The sequence below is a fragment of the Onychostruthus taczanowskii genome, unplaced genomic scaffold, assembly GCF_017590055.1.
Source record: "Onychostruthus taczanowskii isolate IOZ18803 unplaced genomic scaffold, ASM1759005v1 scaffold89, whole genome shotgun sequence".
Lineage (NCBI taxonomy): Eukaryota > Metazoa > Chordata > Aves > Passeriformes > Passeridae > Onychostruthus > Onychostruthus taczanowskii.
Window position 1 is genome coordinate 628,386 of NW_024506882.1, and position 20,614 is coordinate 648,999.

At 44.8% G+C, this 20,614-nt stretch overlaps 1 protein-coding gene across 1 annotated transcript; it reads left to right on the plus strand.

The window, feature by feature from the left end:
* The first annotated feature begins 5,260 nt into the window (after positions 1–5,260).
* Positions 5,261–20,614, plus strand: NOS2 (nitric oxide synthase 2). Its single transcript, XM_041425347.1, has 26 exons — positions 5,261–5,425; positions 6,059–6,155; positions 6,722–6,844; positions 6,935–7,083; positions 8,611–8,773; positions 9,157–9,248; positions 9,619–9,760; positions 10,156–10,295; positions 10,847–11,021; positions 11,328–11,429; positions 12,011–12,205; positions 12,539–12,621; positions 12,934–13,078; positions 13,310–13,414; positions 13,568–13,617; positions 13,713–13,887; positions 14,333–14,465; positions 14,885–14,963; positions 15,409–15,587; positions 16,215–16,378; positions 17,138–17,348; positions 17,680–17,767; positions 18,152–18,273; positions 18,870–19,018; positions 19,703–19,897; positions 20,338–20,614. The coding sequence occupies exons 1-26, from the start codon at positions 5,319–5,321 to the stop codon at positions 20,416–20,418; spliced, it is 3,444 nt and encodes a 1,147-aa protein (XP_041281281.1). The 5' UTR covers positions 5,261–5,318; the 3' UTR covers positions 20,419–20,614.

The following is a 20,614-nucleotide window of genomic DNA, read 5'->3' on the forward strand; positions in this document are numbered from 1 at the left end:
TAGTGAAATGATCCAAGAGTGCAGGACACAGAGCCTAGATTGTGACAGCCACATGCAGGACTCCAGGTTTAGGCCCAGTCAACTGCTAATTGCTATTTTGTTCTTTTTTTGCTGTAATTTTGCCTTTGCTGCTGCAGCTGTTGCTGAGGATCTCAGGGGTGAGTCAGGAGGTGTCAGCAATCACTTCTGCCCGAGCCAACGTGCAGCCAGGCACAGCAAAGTCTGGCTATTGACTGCCTTTGGTCCTCCCTCACTTCCTCATCCCTGGGAATTTTGGAGAGGTGACTGATGAGGGAATTCAGTTCTTTCTGCATGTCTGAGTTTGGCCTAACTGACAGCAGGCAGACAGGAAGGAATGGGTTTACTGGCACGTCTCTGCAAATTTAGCACTCTCCTTAACTTTCGTTTTCACCCTCAGATGGTCATACTGGGAAATCTTCCACCCTGCCCTGCCATCATTTGACATTCAATCTTCCACTGGAGAGCAGGGCATGGTAAACAGAACACTGCACTTTCCACACTAAACTGCTGCTTTGAACGTACCTTCAATCTGCAGAAACTGAAAAACAGTCCAGACTGGGCTGGGATCCTACTTTTCTTTGCATGTTTTCAAGTGGCAGGCCTGGATCTTTTATTTTGCTTTTGGTAGAGTTATTATCCCCACTTTATCAGGAACATTTTGAAATAATAAAGAAGCCAATGAAGAAGGGGGTACAGTTAATGGTGAATGTCTTAAAACCATTAAAGGAATGTCAGCAATCAGAACACAAACAAACAAACAAACACACCAAAAAATACCCCAAAGTTTGGGGGAGGATTCAAACCAAACAAATTTTCTTTGGGGAATGAAAAACCAAACCAGTGTAAAAGAAGATGACTGATGGTAGTCAGTGAGAGGAGATATTTGGGAACAGCAATAATTATTATTGTTATTAATTGTATCTTTGTCAGAAACCACCAGATGTGAGAGTAGTCTAACAAATCTGAGATGCTGAGTGCTTACAGGGGTTGCAGTCCTGTATTTATTGTGCAGTCACATGCAGCACTGCTGCAAGAGGCATCTTGGACAATAGTTACACTAGTTAGGAAAAGGGAGTTAGAAAGAGTTCACTAATAACCTGTGAAATGCTGGGACAGCTGAACATCTCTTTGGGTTCCATGAAGCTGGGAAGATCAGCCCTCCTTGTCACCAGCTTTGCCTCAGTGTCGTAGTTCTTTGAAGACTCAAAATGCCCTGATCTCAGAGGAGCAACCTTACAACCAGAGCTTGGTTTGTAAATGTTTTCAGAAATATGACTGCTTGAGCTCATGCAGAGTCTTGCAGATATGATGTATATTATAATATCAGACACAGAATGTGACTCACTTGGAAGGAGATTGCAGAGAGATGATTGTTGAAGCTACAAACCATCAGACACTCAGAAACAAAACAAAATTTAAGTCAAGATGACAGCATTGAATAGGTCAAAGTCTGCTCTGAAAGGGCACCTCTTTCATCAAAGTTAATGCAAGGAAAGCAAGCAGTTTTTGCACTCTGATATGGCAGAGGGAGAAGTGTCTGTTCAAATGGGCAGAATTGGTTTTTTGAAGGAAAAACCTTCCAAGCCCTGTAGAATATTTGTAGAAGGAGTGCCCAGTGAGCTTGTTTAGTTAATCCCTGATCCACCTGAGGATTGAATGGTTCTCTGTTGTTCTTACTGTACAGGGGGAGTTTTATTATTGATTTCAAGTGAGTAAAAAATCAGGTCCTGTTTGAGCAACTGGAGTGATTAAGCAGTTCCCTGAATGGCTGTACCTGAGCCAATCCTTTTAACAATTCTCCTAAGGAAAGATGTTTCTCCTCCTCTGGTGATCCCAAATCTGATTTTTCATATCTAATCCCTACATGGCCTTTCCTAGATTTCAGCAGTCCCAAGCACAGGCAAATAAGGAGGGTGAATACTAAAAGCTTAGAACCCACTGAATTCAAATGAACTTCTACTAAGATATGTTCTTTCTTCCAGTACTAGACATTAAGATTCCCCATGTTCTATAGAAGAAAGAGGTTAATAAGAAAGGAAAGGATGAAAAGAGAATTTTTTTTAAACCCTGTTACAAAGTAGCAATTGCAAAAGAAGAATGTAAAGGCAGAATTTTCTGGCATGGCATTGAGTGGCACAGTTCTCACACATCATTTCTGCCTGCTGATTACATCTGCTGATGAATATTTTAAACAAAGGAATTCACCTGCTAATTCTGGTGAGAAGAAAGGCACCACATTAAAAGAAAATCCAACTGTGAAAATTCACGAGCAGTGGATGCTAAGCAGCACAGGCTTGATAAAGCCAAGCAGATGAATGCTCACAAAACTCAGGTCTGTGTATGAAGAGATTCATCTCTAGCAGTCCTGGATGGGATGCATACAGGGGACCTCGTGCATGAACACGTGTGCACAGCACTTGCTTTGCCTCTAGAAATGCTTTACACAATCATCTAACATTCATTTTCAAACAGAGAAGCTAGACACAGAGAAGAAAACACCTTGCCCAAGCTTGCCCAGTAGAAGAGTGACAGCTGAGAAAAGAACACACATTTCCTCATTTCTCTGGCTGCCTTATGCTTCATTTCTGTAGATCTTTGGTCAGCAACTGTAAATCTTTCCCTAGTTATCAATGTACCTCGTTTGATTCACATTATTCAGCAGATTTATTAGTCATCTTTAATTTGTAAACAGTTTCCTTAAAATAGCCATACATAACAGGAAGGAACAAATAAGGCAGGTGAAAATCCTTGTAGGGGCACTGTCTGGCACCAGACTGGTGGGCTGCAGGTGCCTGACAGCACTGGGCACTGCTGCCAGCCCTGTCCCAGGGGGGTTCTGCCTTCCAGACCGCAGGGGGAAGCCTGGTTCTATGAAAGGTACGTGCTCTCATGTTGTCAGACACCGAAAATCAGCTCTGCAATCCCATCTTCCTCATCCAGCTGTCCCTCTGGTATTCCCACATACAGCATGGTGGGAATGGTTTGTACTCCAGGAAGTTGCAGTTTCCTTCCAGTATTCCCAATACTTTGGAAAAGCACCTGGGGACAAATCTCACAGGCAGCAACAGGCAGAACAGGAAGCTCTGGAGAGCAAGAAATTCTACAAATACTCTCTTGAGAAAGATCCTTTAAAACTTGATAAAAAGTAAGGAAGTATGTGTAGGTGAAGCTTAAAATACCTGTCCTTAGTTATAAGAAGATGGTTAATTCTTTCCTGGCCTGTACTGTAAAGCTCTGCAGCTCTGTAACATTTCTCTTGAAGCTGCTCAGTCTCTTCCTACAGCCATGGCTGGTGTACAGGAGGGTGCCTGGAGACTGGCCACACAGGGATGACAGCTGTCAGAAGCCCTTCAGCATTTATTTCTTTTCATTTTAACACTGTGTGCAAGGCTGCAGACAGGTTCAGTGCCATAGCCTGCCCTCTCCGGGAGCAGCAGCAGGAGTCCAGGCTGCAGCAGGGAAGGAGGGATGCTGACCTGCAGGAGCTGCCTCCCTCCTCGCACCGGTTGTGTAATGCTGCTCACAGCCACACACCCTCCACTTCTCCAAGTGGACACGACAGGAATCAGGGGAATCCCCAGTTGCACTGTCCATGTCCAGCCTTGCTCAGAGCTATTTTGCATACATGGTCTGCACTATAAAATGCTTTTGCCTCCTGGGAGGGATACAGAGCCTGGGAGGTGGAAGGCAAGAAGCTTTGGGAGAGAGGAGTCTCTCCCTGAGGGCTGGGACACCTCTCACAAAAGCACGGTAAGAAGCACCATGTCCAGGTGTTCATTCTGTCATTCATTTACTGCCACTCACAGGCTAAGTAATTACATGGCAAACTGTATCTTTTTTTCTGTATTAGGAGCAAAGTGTCAGACTCAGTCTCCTGCTCTAGTTCCAAGCTGTCCAGCTGCTCTGAAAACTTTGTCCCTCCTTTCTGCTGATTTAAAGGTTTGTGCATGGTAACACTGACAGTGCTCCCCAGAGCACCCACGGGGCAGGACACAGAGCAGCTTCTTGCTGAGTGCCAGTGAAGGGAAATGTGAGTCTGCTCTCTTTCTTTTTGCTTTTTCTTCTTATTTTTTCTTTTTATTATTATCTTTCTTTTTTCCTGTTATTTTTCACTTTTTCCTCCTCATCCTCCTTTTTCTCCCTGTGTATTTTTTAAATGTTTGTGTGAGGTTTCTCCCCTTTTTTCCTTTTTTTCTTTCTTTCCTTCTTTGTTTCTTTCTTTTCTTCCCCCTCTCCATTTCTCCTCTCTTTTCTCCCTGTATTTTACAAAATTGTATAGGCACATCACAGCATTTTTTATTGCAGAATAATAATTTAGATTTTTTTTCCTATTTTGTGACTGCAGAGAAATGCTTATTACACATTATTTCTCTCACCTGGAGTAGCAAACAATCCTAACACCTTGCAGTTTCTGCACAGACAGTTGGATGGATTTCTCTTCTTGTGTAACTTCAGAGCAGTCAGTATCTTCAGAGTCCAGCATAAATTTAACTTTCACTGTAAAAGTAATGTAAATATCAAAATAAGACATAATTTACATCAGGAATATGTAACAATGTCTATTTTCTTCCTTTGTCTCTAACTTCTTGGAAACATCAGGTTTTTTCTGTTATGAACCAGATTCAAATGCTGGGGCTAATTCTCTCTATCCCTGCAATTTACTGGCTTGATCATTCTCTTCTGTCACACCCCTAGCACAAAATCCATCTTATGTTCAAAAATGAGCAGAAAATGTGTGTTAAAATGAATAGCATAAACTTTGTACACCCTTATGTAAATGCTATGTGTTACATTGAAATAAGTGCTACACATCTTAAAAGCTACAGACTTCAGCCTCTCAGAATCCTCTTTGTCTCTGGCAGGTGGATGCACTGCAAAATGGTTAGGTTCATATGTGAACAAGATTTTTTCATTGCTGTGTGATTAACACAGCAACATTTCACATCCCTTTTCTAAGCTTGTGGTCTGCTCTGACACCAATATTTGCCGCTTTACACGACCAGGGGTCATCTGAAATTCTCTTGCCAATGTTTTAGATTAATGCATGGCTGCATGTTACACTGACAAAGTCTTAGTTTTAGTATCACTGTCCTAAGAATTGAGCAATTTTCATTTTAAACACAGGATGTCAGATCAGATCAGTTAGGCTGGTGAGTTTCTGAAAGATGTTAAAGGGAGTTGCCCTCTTGGGTAAAAACTGACCTTGTTGGGTTTTTTATGTCCTTAGAAGTGTTCCCACATCACACAAAACAAGGTTTCAGCACAGTGAAGCAAAACCACCAAAAAAACCATACGAAATGCTGTGCCCCTGGCAGTTTGTGTTCAAATCTCATGCTGCCAGGAGCCAGTGCCCCAGAGAGAAGGACATCAACAACAACGTGGAGAAAAATAGGAAGATCCATGGGTAAGATCCTGGTTTTAATGGTTTCATAGTTTATCTTTGATTTGAAAAGGGAAGATATTAAGTGGTTTGGGTCCTGGAGAAAACCCGTAATGTGTTTCCAAAATACTGACATTGACCAAAGGACTGTGGGTCTCTGGGTGATGTAACTTGGTAATGAACATTAAACACTTGTGTTGAAGTTAAACAGTCATTGAGGATTTAAATCATCTTGCTTTCTCTTTCATAGTCTTAAATTTATTTTGTGAGTTAACATGGTTTCATGTATTCTAAGTCTCAGGAGGTGTGTATGCTATAAAAATAGCAAAGTGATTATTTATACTGTAATTAAGTTGGTGAAGTAATACTGTGATGCAGTTCATACACAACACTGTATAAAATAAGTTGCACATGCATCTTAAATTTCTCAGTCTTCTCAGGGTGTTACTTATTTCAGGTTTCACACCCTTCCCTTGCACACAGTGCTCTGGGAAGGGGTTCTGTGGCTTTCCTGCTGAGTCCTGCCCCCTGCCCCTGCTGGCTTATGGCTCAGGACACATTTCAGAGACAGCACTGAGCATCTCCTGCTGATGCTGAAAGCAAAGCCTAACGTAAAGGATGTTGCCTTGTGCTGACTTTTCTTTCTCTCCGTTGAAGCTCAGAAAAGGGTGATGCCAAATTGCACAATGCCAGCAAGAAGCAGATGGAGAGGCTGCCTATCATGACTCCAGCAAAGCCCAGTGAGGGAGGAGAGGTCTGTTCCCAGCATCAGTGTTTGATGGTGGCAGTTCACGTGAGTGGTGCTTGCTGCTCACAACTGGAGAGGTCTGACTGGGGCTGCAGGAGTTAGGACTGCTGGGACATCTTTGGGTGAAAGTTCTTTTCTGTGAAAATGGAGCACTGATAAGACTCAAAGGAAGAAGTGACCCCATGGGGACTGGGATGCCTGATTCCTTTATATACCTTTGAAAGCCTTTAGTAACAAACCTGTCCTGTCTCTGAAATTGGTTCACTGTTTTCCTGAGACTGTGATTACAATGCTCAGAGATACTCAGAGGATTTACTGAAATTGTAAAGGTATTTGCAGTGGCAGACCCTGTTTGATTAGTACAAAAATACTTTTTCCTTCATTTCATATCAAACTGTAGATTAGCTCAGTAGTTTTGTAGTCAAATAATCATGTTGGAGCAGATCACATTTATATCTAGTTTATTGAATTTAAACGGAAATATTTTGATGTTAACTTTAAATCTAAAATGAAACTGAAAGATATTCAATAGCTCTGAAGACAGTATGCATTTTTGTCTGTTCTCTGCCCAGAATCTCCCTCCAAATGACATCAAAGTTTCAAACCAAATATCAGGATGTCCAAGACATGTAAGAATAAGAAACTTGGAAAATGGATCCAGCTTTCTTGACACACTACACCTGACTGCAAAAGAGGTAAAATATGGAAATATGAACAGAGAGTTTTCAGAAATTTTAAAATACGCAGAGTGCAACATTATTTTTTGATATTTTATTGTTTTTCAGGTTATCAGCTGCCAGACCAAGGCCTGCCAAGGGTCACTCATGACCCCAAAGGGCCTGGTGAGAGGTACCAGAGATGGGCCAGTTCCACCAGAGGATCTTTTACCTCAGGCAGTAGACTTCCTCAAGCAATACTACAGTTCATTTAAAGAGTAGGTGAACTTGATTTTTGGGTATAAAATCCTCTACCTACCTGTCTATCTGTGAGCCTCCAGGAGGGTTTGGTTTCTTCACAGCTCTTGGTAACTCTCCTGTTACATAGCGTGCATTAAAGACTGTTAAAAATGCCAGATCAAACTGTCATAGCACTTCATGTGCTCCATCTGCCAATCCAAGGTGTTGGGAACACAGGGAAGGACCTGGACCATGCACTCCTCAGCTCCATCCCTTTGGAGTGTGCTACATTCCAGTACGTTGAGGACTCTGCCAGAGTGTTACCTCCTGTTTTCTTGGGAATAGCTGCACTCAGATCAGTCTCTTTTGGAGTGTGCTACATTCCAGTACGCTGAGGACTCTGCCAGTGTTACCTCCTGTTTTCTTGGGAATAGCTGCACTCAGATCAGTCTCAGTGTGGAAAATGCCTTTTGTTTCTGCTGTTCCAAGTATCTTTTCCCTGTGTTCCTCTCAAGGCTTTAGCCAAAGATTGGAAGGCCAGTGTTGCTTCTCACCCTTGCTCTGTGCTATCAGCATAAGCTCACTGAGCATTCTGAGAGGGGTTTGTGTTTTCACAAAAATGGCCATGGTGCTGAGGCATCTTGTTGCAGGAAATGCTGGAACAGCTGGTTGATGTCCAAGGGCTTGCAGTGACATTCCACATGATGAGCTTTCAAGCAACAGTCCAGTGTTTGCTCATCCCACTAGAAAACATTATCAAACTTTCAAAGGGACTCAGCCACATAATGACCACTTCTTTAGACACTTTGAACTACTTTCAAATCTTTCTTCCCTCTGAATCTTTCTGAAAGTCCCTGTATTACCCACAGGCTGTCCTCACCAGCCTATTGTACTTGCACATCCCTGTGTCTCTGCTCATGGCTGTTTGATCACATTGATTTACACTATCTCATATGCTTGCCCTTGATCTTTCATCTTGCTGAAAATGTGAAAACTCTCAGACAGTGCAGGCTATTTTCATTCTGTCTGTAAGACAACAAAACAATTTTTGTCTCTGCTGTGATAAATATTTTCTAATGTTTTGACTTCACTGTCTGTTATCGAACTCAAGAATTTTAGAGTTGGTTTCCTTGACAAAGGAATTGCTCAGCACTTCCCTTTAGGAATGAAAATCTTACTTACTTTACTCAGAAGAGCTGTGGCCTTGTAAACACAATGGATCTTTGAGAGGACAGTCACTCTCAGCCTACATGTGCCCTGAAACTCACCTGTTCTCTTTTTTTTAGTTCCTTGTGATTTTTTTCAAATTCATCCAGAAAATCCAAATTTTAACCAAAAACTTATACAGAATAGCTTGTGCCCAGTCCATGCATGTATTGGGTGGTGAAAGGATGGTGTCACTACTTAAATTTCTAGTGTGTTAGTTTCTTCATGGGGCCAGTAGGCTCTGTCCTTGCACTCCATAAGGACAAGTCTTAAATTCTGAAGGCAAAATATAAAGAGAACGTCTGCACTTTGAATGAAATCCTCATTGTTTCTTTTCCTGGCTTTTTCCTGTTCAAAAGGCCAAAAACCAAAGAACAGCTGGGCCGGCTGGAAGCAGTGACCAAGGAGATAGAAACAACAGGAACCTACCAGCTGACAAAGGATGAGCTGACCTTTGCTGCCAAGCAGGCCTGGAGGAATGCACCCAGGTGCATCGGGAGAATCCAGTGGGCCAACCTGCAGGTGAGCTGTGCATCTACACCTAAGCTGTAGCCAAGCAGTCCTCTGCTGTGACTCAGAACAATGGCCTTTCCTTTGCTACAACACTGTTTCCATTGAGGATTCCCTCCTGTCCATATCAGGAGGTTGGTTTCTTTGTAGTTCTCTACTTCATGGCTGAATGAAAATGTGTAGCAGTGTGAGTGTAGGAACCAGGTGTGTCATGGTACATGTTCTGGTCCTTGGTGGATTGTTATGGCTGAAAATGATGCATATAAGAACTATAAAAATGAACCTTTCCTAGTGAAGCCACAATCTTTCCATTCCTTAAGTGCATAGGAAAAATAACAACTTTGCATTACTGTTTCAAAATTAGTCTTCTTTACATTTCTGTTGGAAACACACAGGTGTTTGATGCACGGGACTGTAAAACAGCCAAGGAAATGTTTGAGCATATTTGTCATCATATTCAGTATGCCACAAACAATGGTAATATAAGGTAGGTCTCTAATTTTAATTTTAAACAACAAAAATCACATCCAGATCTGACATCAAAAACACATGAAATGGTCTATCTAAACATTTTGACAACTTGTCTCTGCTCTTAATTTTCCTGGTACTTAAATTTTCTTCTCATGTCTTCCATCAGCCATCTTGAAAATTTATAACTTTCATGGCTGATGTTACAAAACCTTTTGCAATTCCTTGGGAAAAGAGACGACTTGAAGATTTGGGGAGGTGGATAAAGAGGATGAATGATTTTTTTCCTACTGATGTTCATTTTAGAAATGTAAAACATTTTCTGCTGGTACCAGTTTCTGTGTGGACAGGGAGGGTGCGTTTGTAAGGTGTGTCCTGTGTCTGGGCAGGTCAGCCATCACGGTGTTCCCGCCCAGGACGGACGGGCAGCACGATTTCCGCGTGTGGAACAGCCAGCTGATCCGCTACGCTGGCTACCAAAGGCCAGGTGGCTCTGTCCTTGGAGACCCTGCCACTGTGGAGTTCACTCAGGTACAGCTCCAAACTCCACCACAGCTGCTTCCCATCTCGGCTAACCCACCTCCCTGGGGCTCCTTCCTCGCACGTTTATGCAGTGGTAGGGAGGTGAGGAGTGGATGGGATGTTCTGCCCCACAAGTTCCAGGTGCAGGAACAATAATTTCCTACAGCTCTGATACAAAAGTGCTGCCCTCCATCTCAGAACAGGGGGAGCTAATACTGCCAGGGGACACAACCAGGCACACAACCTGCACTTCATCAGCATGGCTCAGCATTGTTCGAATGGCAAAGAGAACCTTTCTCACTTAGAATTTAGCTCAGCAGGTTTCAGAGGGTTAAAATTCTTTTGTCTTCAGATCTGGAGGGGAAACCTGAAAAGAACACAAAATGTGCTTTCTGTATTTGCAGTTGTGCATCAAGCTTGGGTGGAAGCCGAAATATGGCCGCTTTGATGTGCTTCCACTTGTTCTCCAAGCAAATGGCCAAGACCCAGAAATATTTGAATTACCTCCAGAAATTGTCCTCCAAGTGCCAATGGAGCATCCAAAGTAAGAACACAAGATTTAGATAATTGCATTTTTGCCTCTGCCTCACCTTGGCAGGTTATTGGGCCGTGCCTCTGGCAGTTGTTTTATGAGTTCTTTGTCAGGATGAAATGATGATAAATCGTTTGAAAGATAAAATGCCTGTTAGAACAATGAAATGAGATTTAAATTAAGGAAGCAAATGACCATTTTGTTTGAAAACTCTTTTCCCAATCTACATTTCAATTATATTCAGAATTTTAAAAATCCTAATTTCTTATGCTAGTGTAATACACATGTAACACTGCACTCATAACAGTGTTTATTGCCTTTCTCTCATTGCTTTTTTCTTCCTCTTTGTTTTGGGACTGGCCTGCAGATTGCAGAACTCTGTAATATGGTTCTGCAGTTCCTGTAGCTGCTGATTCCCAAATACTGCACTGAAAACTGCTGTGAGTTTCTGCAGACCCTGGTCCAGGGGTTCCTCCTGGAACTGGTACTCTTTATCTTCCTGGGCTTTTCTCCTTTTCGAGGAAAAGGCGCACAGATAATAACTCAGACTGCTTGTTGGGCAGGTACGAGTGGTTTAAGGAGCTGGACCTGAGGTGGTACGCGCTGCCCGCCGTGGCCGGCATGCTGCTGGAGGTGGGAGGGCTGGAGTTCCCCGCGTGCCCCTTCAATGGCTGGTACATGGGCACAGAGATCGGAGTGCGCGACTTCTGCGACGCGCAGCGCTACAACGTCCTCAAGGTGAGCTGCTGCAGGGCCCCGGGCTGGGCTGCACGGGGGGGACCTCGGTGCAGGAGGTTTTGGAAAAGAGAACCACTTCCTGCTTTGTGAAGCTGGAACGTCCTCAAGAACCAGAACTCCAAAGTTCCAGTTTACCTTTAATCTCAGGTGTTTCTGCTGCCATCACTTTCCCCAGCATGAGACTGACTCTCTCCCCTTCTGCACAACTTTTTCCTGATACAAAGGTGATGAGGCTGAGAAATCATAGGGTCTAAGTTCCATACAGTAAATTTGCTTTTCCCTTTTCTCTCTCTTTATCACATGTAGGAGGTAGGGAGGAGAATGGGACTGGAAACAAACAAACTGTCATCATTATGGAAGGACCGAGCTGTTGTAGAGATCAATGTGGCTGTGCTTCACAGCTTCCAGGTAGGTCACTGAGTGTGAGATCTGAAAAGACACACTCACTGTCCCTTTTTCCTCTCACTCAGTGGAGATGACATTGTGATTCCAATAGAATTATTCTTGATTTTCACCTGAGAAAGTGGAGGAATCCATGTTTCCTCACAGGTAAAAGCAGAAGGAAGAGAAAGAAGTATATGAAGTTAAGGGAAAGATTTTCCATTATTTTAACACATTTATCTATGTTTCAAAACCTATATAAAGCCATTGGATTAATATATGTTATTTTCAATTCCAGTTTAACATATCACGACAATATGAAAAGTGGGTAAAAGTGAGTCAGTGGCTTTGCAGCATGCACTCCTAGTGCTGCAGAGGTAAAATGCTGATGTTAAAGGAAAGATCTAAGAGTTCTTAATCAAAGGCCCGCCCTCAATCTGTATCTTTACAGTAACTGCTGATAGTATTTATTTCCCATAAAATACTCCCTTTACTCTGAGTAAAGTCCGTGAAATATTGACCAAAGCAAGAGGATTACTTTAGCTACAGCAGGTAGAAGGGCAGAATAGGGTTTTTAATGCATGTTTTTCTCTCTGCCATTGTTCTAGAAACAGAATGTGACCATCATGGATCACCACTCGGCCTCCGAGTCCTTCCTGAAGTACATGCAGAGCGAGTACCGCGCGCGGGGCGGCTGCCCCGCAGACTGGGTGTGGATTGTGCCTCCCATGTCAGGCAGCATAACCCCCGTGTTCCACCAAGAGATGTTGAACTATGTCCTCACTCCCTTCTATTACTACCAGGTACACATCATCAAAGGAAAAAACCGACTCTAGCAGACAACCTCAGCAGTGCTGATGCGATACGGGACCTGAGGGAGTCTGGGTGCCAAGCCCTGGTTCATGAAAGTTCACTAGACAGGTTCAGAAGTGCAGAAGGAGCTATTTTATGTGGGACATGCTGTTAGTTCTGTTGACTTCTCTGGCTTTAACTAAAATGCAGTTTAATGCAACAGAGACTGACATCAGTGGATTGTATATACGGATTCTATTTGATCTGGGCCCCTTAAAGATACACAGATTGTTTATTTACTATTTGCATTCCTTACCTAAAGCATATCTTCTTTTTCTTTAAAGGTGGATGCATGGAAAACACACGTGTGGCATGATGAGACCCGGAGGCCAAGGAAAAAAGAAATAAAGTTTAGCATCTTGGCAAAGTAAGTTGTCCAAATAAGATTCTTCATGCTTTGTCCAACTATTCTATTCTTGTAATGTTTCTGCTCTACTTCTTTAAAAAAAAAATATTACAACAGGGACCACTTGAGAGGTTTGAATCATAGCCTTACCTGTCCACCCTGAGGTAACATTCCTATCCAAGGTTCTTGCTCAGGGCTATCTAGAGCGTGTTGCTTCTGAACCATCTTCCAAAGAAAAGCCATGCTCAAGCTCAGTCCTTCCTAGCTTGTTTGTGAATCAACCTGAATTAGTGTAGCTCCATTAAAAGTTGTGTGTGATTGTTCTTTCCCCAGGGCTGTGCTCTTTGCATCCTCACTCATGCGAGGGGCAGTGGCCAGCAGGGCCAAGGTGACCGTGATCTACGCCACAGAGACGGGCAAGTCGGAGACGCTCGCCAGCAAGCTGTGCAGCCTGTTCAGCTGTGCCTTCAGCACCAAGGTGAGCACTGCAAAGCAGCCACGCCTCGTGGAGACAGCAGTTTGGCTTCTGCAGGCTTTTCCATTCTCCAAACCTCTGTTTGGAATGTTCTGTAAATGCGAGTTGGACTAGAACTTTGATTTTGTATTCATTTAGCATAATGCCGTGTGAGTTTGGTCAGCAGACATCTGAGATATCTAAGGCTAGTTCTTGTGTCTGCTAGCAATGTCTCATGAGCTTTATTCCTTCCAGATCCTGTGCATGGATGAGTACAATATTTGTGACCTGGAAAAAGAAACACTTCTTTTGGTGGTTACTAGCACTTTTGGAAATGGAGATTCTCCGGGTAACGGAAAGGTAATGTTCACCTCACAAGTGTGTATGAGACTCAGCTCACCAAAGACAAACCTTTCATTTATCTCATGTCCTTCAGTAAGATATGGATCAGGTTTCAGATCAGAATATTCAGAGTCTTTTTCTAACTTAAGTATTTTATGTATTTTTATGCAGGCCTTGAAGGACTCCTTGCTCAGACTGAAACTGCTGAGAAACAAAATTAGGTAAAAATGCTTTATTATTTGGTTTGCATGTGATTGAGTCCTTTAGCACTCCATATAGTATAACACAGCAATCTACTTTTCATCTCCTTCTGCAGGTATGCTGTGTTTGGCCTGGGCTCCAGCATGTACCCAGAGTTCTGTGCCTTTGCTCATGCCATTGACCAAAAACTGGCCCAGCTTGGGGCTTCCCAGCTCACTCCAGTGGGTGAAGGGGATGAGCTCAATGGGCAAGAAGAAGCTTTCCGCAGCTGGGCAGTCAGTGCTTTCCAGGTGAATATAGAAATACAATCATATTCTGGGCACCCATCCATTCATTTTAGTTCAGTTCTCATAAAAATGAGGGAAAATTAAGGAAACCAAACATCTGAATTTGGAACTTCCCTGTTCTCTACTGCTTGCCTAACAAGGAGAGGGAACTGGGTCCCTTTTCTATTATTTTTTAATATCCACACAAAATAGTGTGAAGACTTTTGGATAACGGAATGCTCAGTATGAACAAGTGTGGCATCAAACATTTTTTGCAGTAGATCTTTTTTGGCTGTACTGTTATAGAAGTGGAACCTTACTGAACTCACTGAACCCACACACCAGAGGCACTAAAAACCAGCAATGTGTGAAACTGATAGCTCCTTATTAGGATTATGACAATGCTAAGAATTTTTTTTACTGTGAATAGCCTTTATTTTTTGTGGTTTTTTGGTTTTTTTTTATCTAGGCTGCCTGTGACATTTTTAACATCCGTGGGAGACACAGTATTCAGTTGCCTGAGATCTACACCTCTGAGGAAAGCTGGGACCCTACCAATTACAGGCTAGTGCATGACTCCCAGCCCATGGACCTGGCTAAAGGTACTGCTCCCACCTTCCCCTCCCTCTGCTGCACTCTGAAGGTTTTTCAGAAGTGCTCTTGGCCCTGCTGGATGGCAGAATGCATATCATGAAGTACATGGTCAGATTTAAAAAAACACTGGTTTCCATTGTGTAAGTTGTCTTTCCCAGCACAGTAACACTGGAACTGTCACACATTTGTACAGCCCCAGAGGAACAAAAGCTGAGATGAACTGCTTTTAGTCAGGGAATGGGGCACACACAACTGATGATGGTTGGTCAGTCCCTTGCCCCCCTTCTGGGGCCAGCGTGGTTCAGTTCTCCTCTGCATCTTATCTGAAGACATTTTAAACAAACCTAATCACAATGTTACCATCAATAACCTCAGTTATTAATTAATAATTAATAAATTAATTAGTCATAACTTCTTTTCTCACCAGCTCTTGCAAACATTCATGCCAAGGATGTAATTCCCATGAAGCTGAAATTCAGGCAGAATCTTCAAAGTTCGAAGTCCAGGTATGCTACCTCATTCTTTTGAATATTGCAATACTACATTTTACTAAAAGCTTAAACATCTGAAGTGCCTGGTTATAAACATCTTCTCCCTGCAGTTATTACAAAAGATACTGGATTTTTGTGCTGTCCTTAGCAGAAGCATGTGAGCTGTGCAGTCTGCAGTGGGGCAGCACTTCCAGTGGCTGATTCCAGGCATGTTTATTCTGTACTGGACAGACCAGGGAGAACTTCAGCACCCAGTTTGTTTGGATACAAGTACTTCACATGCCTGGACTCTGATTTGTTTAGGTCTCTGTGAAGCCCTAAGCTGGTCTGGTATTTGGTAATGCACACAGGGGAGCCCTTGCCAAGTGCCACTGCAGATTTATTCCTTTCCTGTGCAATCCAATGGAAATCCTGCCAATGTAACCAAGATGTGTCTCATTTCTCTTTCTTTGCCATGCAGTCGTGTCACCATTCTGGTTAAACTGCACTGTGAGGCTGATCAGGAAGTGCACTACCTTCCTGGGGAGCACCTCGGGGTTTTCCCGGGCAACCAGGCAGAGCTGGTCCATGGCATCATTGCACGTGTCAAGGATGCCCCTCCAGCTGACCAGACTGTCAGGCTGGAAACCTGCATTGATGGTAAGCTGGGTCTCTTTAGACAAAACAGCAGAGGGTGTGGGACAGATTCCTTTAAAATTCCTAAGAATTTTTGCTGACTGAATTTGATTCTATGGTCCTTTTCTCCAGTTTCAATAGGATTTTGTTGCTGCTTTTTAGTTATTCTTATAATTCTTGGTTCTGATTTTGCCCTTTCTGGAAAAACCATGACTTCACCAGGGTTTGCAGAGGTACCTTGAGGTGACACTGCAATTCAGTTGCTGAATTGGCCATCGACTGCAATTAAATTAATCAGCAGTTTGCTTATTGCTACGTGTAAAAGTCCTAAAATAGACATATATGTCCTGCCCATCTTTCCCTTATTAGTAGGAACAATCATAGGATTCTGAACCCAGAAAGATGGTTTCCCCAAATGAAAGACTGCCTTTCCAAGTAGTGTTTTGTTGTTGTGAAGTTTTCTGTATCAGATCCTCCCCTTAAAAAATGTTCAAAACCTCACAATAACATCTTTCAGAAGGGCCCTGTGGTCTAGACCTGCTGCACCCTCACCTGAAGGGGTATTTTGAAGGACACTGTGTTTTGCAAAGCTCTACAGCTGTCAAATACCATAGGTGTTGCTAAGTGTCCTTTTCTTTCCCTCATTTCCAGGTGGGTACTGGGCAAGTCACAAAAAGATTCCAGCCTGCACACTACCTGAGGCTTTGACATACCTGCTTGATATCACTACTCCACCCTCCCAACAGCTGCTAAAAAAGCTCTCCCAGCTGGTGACAGCAGAAGGAGACAAGCAGAGGCTGGAGGTGCTGTGTCAGGTGAGCCTTAGGGCTGGAGCTTTGTTTGCACTGCTGTCCACTGGGCCCTCTGATACCCTTTGTAGCAGAAGCTTAAGAATTTTAGTAGTGATGGATTTTATGCCTGTGTTACATATTCTGTGCTCTTAGAAAGCCAGCCACGGTGAGAGCAGGAGGGTCTGAGGCTCAGCTTGGGTGTGGGAGCCAGCATCTGCTGTTTCCTGTGTGGTTCTGGGTGGGTCATTTGCCTGCCTGCTTCTCCTGCCTCGCCGTGGTTTCTGATGAGACATCCTTTAACACTCTGCACCTGGAGGAGCTGCAGGGGAGCTGGCAGATGTTTTTGTCAGAGAATTTGCTGCCCTGAGAGTCAGAGGGATGTGGCTGTAAGTAATGGCTCAAAGGTGTGGTGAGTGCTGGCTCCTCTTACCAGGTTCAGGGAGGCTTGGAAGGGGTCAGGACCTGGGACTACAAAATTTCATGGGTGTGCCATGACAGGGAGCTGAGAAATGAATTCTGCTTCAGTTTCTGCATCCTCACCGAGAGAGCAGGTGTCTGAGGACATTGTAGTGGGGTTCTGAACTTCTGTGTTCAAAATTAAATTATTTCTTAGGAAACCCCAGTATTGGTCCTGGCAAAGTTTTGAGAACTCTTTGTTGATTTACCTGCATATTTAATTGAATGTAAAGCAGGAATCTTATTATAAGTGACATTTCAAATACACCTGCTCTCCTGAACTCAGCATGATCTGCTAATGTTGTGGTGATGTCCTTTGGCTTTTAGAGCACAGAAGAATACAACAAATGGAAGTTTTACAACAGCCCAAATATCCTGGAGGTGCTGGAGGAGTTCCCCTCTGCTGAGGTCTCCACAGCTTTCCTGCTGACTCAGCTGCCCCTCCTGAAGCCCAGGTACTATTCTGTCAGCTCCTCCTGTGACATGACACCCAGAGAGATTCATCTGACAGTTGCAGTTGTAAACTACAGGACAAGAGGTAATGAACTGTTGTTTTCATCTCTCTCTTAATTAAATGGTGTTTAGACTACATTGTGGTTCAGGAAAAAAAACCTGTCTGCCACACAGCATGAAGCATATCTGTAATAAAAAATTTGTGTTGTCATACCTGCAGAATGGTACCTGCAGGGCAGGTGTTCCTCCTGGGCCAAGATTTGCTAAAATCATGCACCATCATCAGTGTCTCCACGTTTTATAAATCATTACTAGACATACATGTATTTTAAAGCTGTGGTTTTAAGTCTAAAGTGTGCTTTTTTACAGCCAGAGGGCTTTTGGGGGCTATCAGTGCTCTGCCTTGCTCTGTTTAGATGGAGAAGGGCCTGTGCACCACGGCGTCTGCAGCACGTGGCTGGACACGGTCGCGCTCGGTGAAACCGTTCCCTGCTTCATCCGCAGGTAAGGAAATGAACCCAGTAACAGCAGCTCATGGTTCAGCTTCTGCACTGGGTTTTCCTGTGCATATTTTCAAGGGATTGCTGAGTTGAAGTTGGAACAGTTGGGTCTGAGAGGGAATCCCCTGTCTTCCAGAGATTAGACCTGTTACTATGCCTTACATTTAGTAAAATTACAAATCATTAGAAAATTCTGAAATAATTCTATTGCTGTGACCCCATTCTCCACTGCAGAGCAAGGAAAGGGGAGGGAACAAGGAGCACCCAGTTCAGCCCCACTGCTGCTTTCACACTGGGGACTTGGGCTGTGCCGCTCAGTCATTCAAGCAACTGAGCACGAGTTTCAGTCAGAAACCAGGTACTTAATTAACACATTCTTGCCTTTTAGTGCTGGTGAGTTCCACCTCCCGGAGGAGCCGGCCAAGCCCTGCATTCTGATCGGCTCGGGCACGGGCATCGCTCCCTTCAGGAGCTTCTGGCTGCAGCGCCTCTACGACCTGGAGCACAGAGGTACTGCAGGGCCCTGGGCAGGGCCGGCCCAGGGACAGCCCGGGGCTGCAGCGGGGGCTCTGCAGCCACAGACAGCCATAAAACAAACATCAGCCAGGACCTGGGCAGGGCCGGCACAGGGACAGCCCGGGGCTGCAGCCACAGAGAGCCACAAACATCAGCCAGGGCTCTGCAGCCACAGACAGCCACACAACAAACATCAGCCAGGGCTCTGCAGAGGTTGGACCCCCAGGCTCCTCGGGCACTGCGCTGGCACAGCCAGTCCATCCCCCAGGGACCATTCCCGTGGGCAGGGGTCCTTTGGGGACTTGGAGAGCACAGCCTGTGTGCCAGTGCTGTGTGCCAGCCTGTGTGCCAGTGCTGTGTCAGTCCTGTGTGCCAGTGCTGTGCCAGTGCTGTGCCAGTGCTGTGTGCCAGGGGCTGTGCCAGTGCTGTGTGCCAGTGCTGTGCCAGTGCTGTGCCAGTGCTGTGTGCCAGGGCTGTGTGCCAGTGCTGTGTACCAGTGCTGTGCCAGTGCTGTGTCAGTCCTGTGTGCCAGTGCTGTGTGCCAGGGCTGCCCCAGGCACTCAGGCTGTCACTGTCCCACGCGGTTTCAGGGCTCAGAGGAGGGGACATGACCTTGCTGTTCGGCTGCCGGCGGCCAGACCTGGATCACATCTACAGGGAGGAGACTGAGGAGATGAAGAGGAGGGGAGTCCTCAGAGATGTCTACACAGCTTACTCCAGACTGCCTGGCCAAGAGAAAGTAAGGCTGGTTCCTTTGTTTTTTAAGGGTTAACTCCTCCAGAATCATCCCTCAAGTTAAGATCTGGACTCTGTTTGTTTGTTCTTAAAAAAATGTTAGAATTTTGCTTCAGTGTATTGTGAGCAGGTTTGAGCTTCTTCAAATGAAGGAAAATCCTGTACACTCCAGCACAAGCAAGCTGTGCTATAAATTGCTATAAATATAACCCCTCACTGCCACAGAGAGGCACGTCCAGTGCAAACAGCCTTTGGAACTAGAACTGCAACATTTTCAGAAACCTTGTATTTTGCAGGACTTGATTAGCCCATGAGTTAGAAATGAGTTGGCACTGGCCATTTTCCCCCATTTCAATGACACGGTGACCATGGAAATTAATTTTATGTAGCAGAATCTTGACTGGGAAAAACCACAACTGAATAAAAGTTATCCTCTTTTTAGCTCTCCTGGCAGTTAGGAGACTTTGGCATGTAGAAGAGTCTTTGTCTGCTCAAGTTTGATCAAGAGACAGGCCCAGCTTCCAAATGTGGGCTTGTAAAGGGCAGCCTGAAGACGTTTTCACCTTTGCTGCAGGACAGCGCTGGGCCCTCAGAGCCGGGCTGAGACAGGCTCGCGCTGGGCTCGGAGGAGCCAGCAGCCAAGCAGCGTTCCAGAAGCCGGGCGTGCTGATGTCTCTGTGTTTGCCAGGTCTACGTGCAGGACGTGCTGCGGGGGCAGCTGGCGGCCCGCGTGTGCGAGGTGCTGCAGGGGCAGCAGGGCCACGTCTACGTGTGCGGGGACGCGCGCATGGCGCGGGACGTGGGCGCCGCGCTGCGCGCGCTGCTGGCGCGGGCCCTGCGCCTCGGCCCGCGGCAGGCCCACGAGCAGCTCCAGCAGCTCAAGGTACCCCGTGACAGGCACAGCGTGCCCCCCGGGTGGGCACAGCCAGGCCGGGCTGCGCTCCTGAGCCCCGGGCTGGCCGGGGGGGACAGGGACCCTGCTCTCACACCGGGGTCCTGGGGATCAGTTTGCAGGGTGTTGGCAACACCAGGAGCTTGAGGCTTTGTTGTACCAACAGAGGAAAAGTGAGTTCAGGAATTTCGTGGGCCCCTCACTAAACCCAGTGCCTGGGGCTGCTGCTTTTTCAGACCCTCCTGTTACCAGAACTCGTCCTGGTGCGTTTGTGCCCCGGATTCAGGGAGCTCCCTTTCACTGGCAGCAGCAAAAGTCTGCAACCACACAACCAGTGCTGCAAATGCAAAAGGCCTTTTAGTCACTGAGCTGATGGATAAGGAGTAGCTGGCAGCATTTCATTCATCTCCTGCGTGTCCTTCTTTTTGCAGAGCCAAAAGCGATACCATGAAGATATATTTGGGGCTGTGTTCCCACATGATGTCAAAAGAGCTTTGCAACCCACCAGCTGAAGAAGAAATCCACTTGTGTTTTAGACAATGCTTGCACATTTGTTATTTTCAAGAAACAGAGTCAAATCCTTCTTCTTATACTTGCTCAATCATGCATGTGTATAGGGTTGTAGGATTTGGCTCTTAAACTTCAGCCTTAATTAAGTAAAATATTAAATTTAAATTTTGTTGCTATTTATTCTGACATTTTAATACA